The sequence below is a fragment of the Myotis davidii genome, unplaced genomic scaffold, assembly GCF_000327345.1.
Source record: "Myotis davidii unplaced genomic scaffold, ASM32734v1 scaffold425, whole genome shotgun sequence".
NCBI classification, from domain to species: domain Eukaryota; kingdom Metazoa; phylum Chordata; class Mammalia; order Chiroptera; family Vespertilionidae; genus Myotis; species Myotis davidii.
In genome coordinates this window covers 4143426-4143830 of record NW_006296413.1, presented here as the reverse complement: position 1 = coordinate 4143830, position 405 = coordinate 4143426, and the positions used below count along the sequence as shown (strand labels likewise).

Below are 405 nucleotides of genomic sequence, written 5' to 3'. Positions count from 1 at the left end.
CCGCCTGGCTGCAGCACCACCGCCCCGTCCTCCCCCTCCCCGGCCCCAGCTCACCGACAGGAAGCCCTCGTAGGCAGTGCCCGTGCCTGTTTCGGGGTGTACTCCCAGGGCCGTGCAGAGGAGATCAGGGGGCACAGGACAGGGTGGGGCCTGTGGGACGCACGTCCAGTGACAGAAGTAGCCGCAGGCTGCGCGGAAAGCAGGAGACAGGGCGTGAGCCTGGGTGGGGACAGCCCAGAACCAGGACTCTGGGCGTTCCCAGTCCCAGGCACCCAACCTGTCACTAACTCCCCATCGAGGGGGAAAAGAAAAACTTAGCGGTGGGGAACACAGCCTGGGCTGAGAGAAGGAGCCTGCTGCGTCAGGATCGGGGCCATTTCTGTTCGTTCCTCCTAGGGGCTGTGG

The 405-nt window shown here is 65.7% G+C and overlaps 1 protein-coding gene across 1 annotated transcript in view; it reads right to left on the bottom strand.

Moving 5' to 3' along the window:
* The window catches only part of CDC42BPG (CDC42 binding protein kinase gamma), a gene marked incomplete at its 5' end in the record, with an annotated part of 16010 nt that overhangs the window by 7682 nt on the left and 7923 nt on the right, over positions 1–405 (bottom strand). Inside the window, one exon of the mRNA XM_015568977.1 lies at positions 18–188. Within this exon, the coding sequence (XP_015424463.1) occupies positions 18–188 (171 nt within the window). The remainder of the gene's footprint in view (positions 1–17; positions 189–405) is intronic.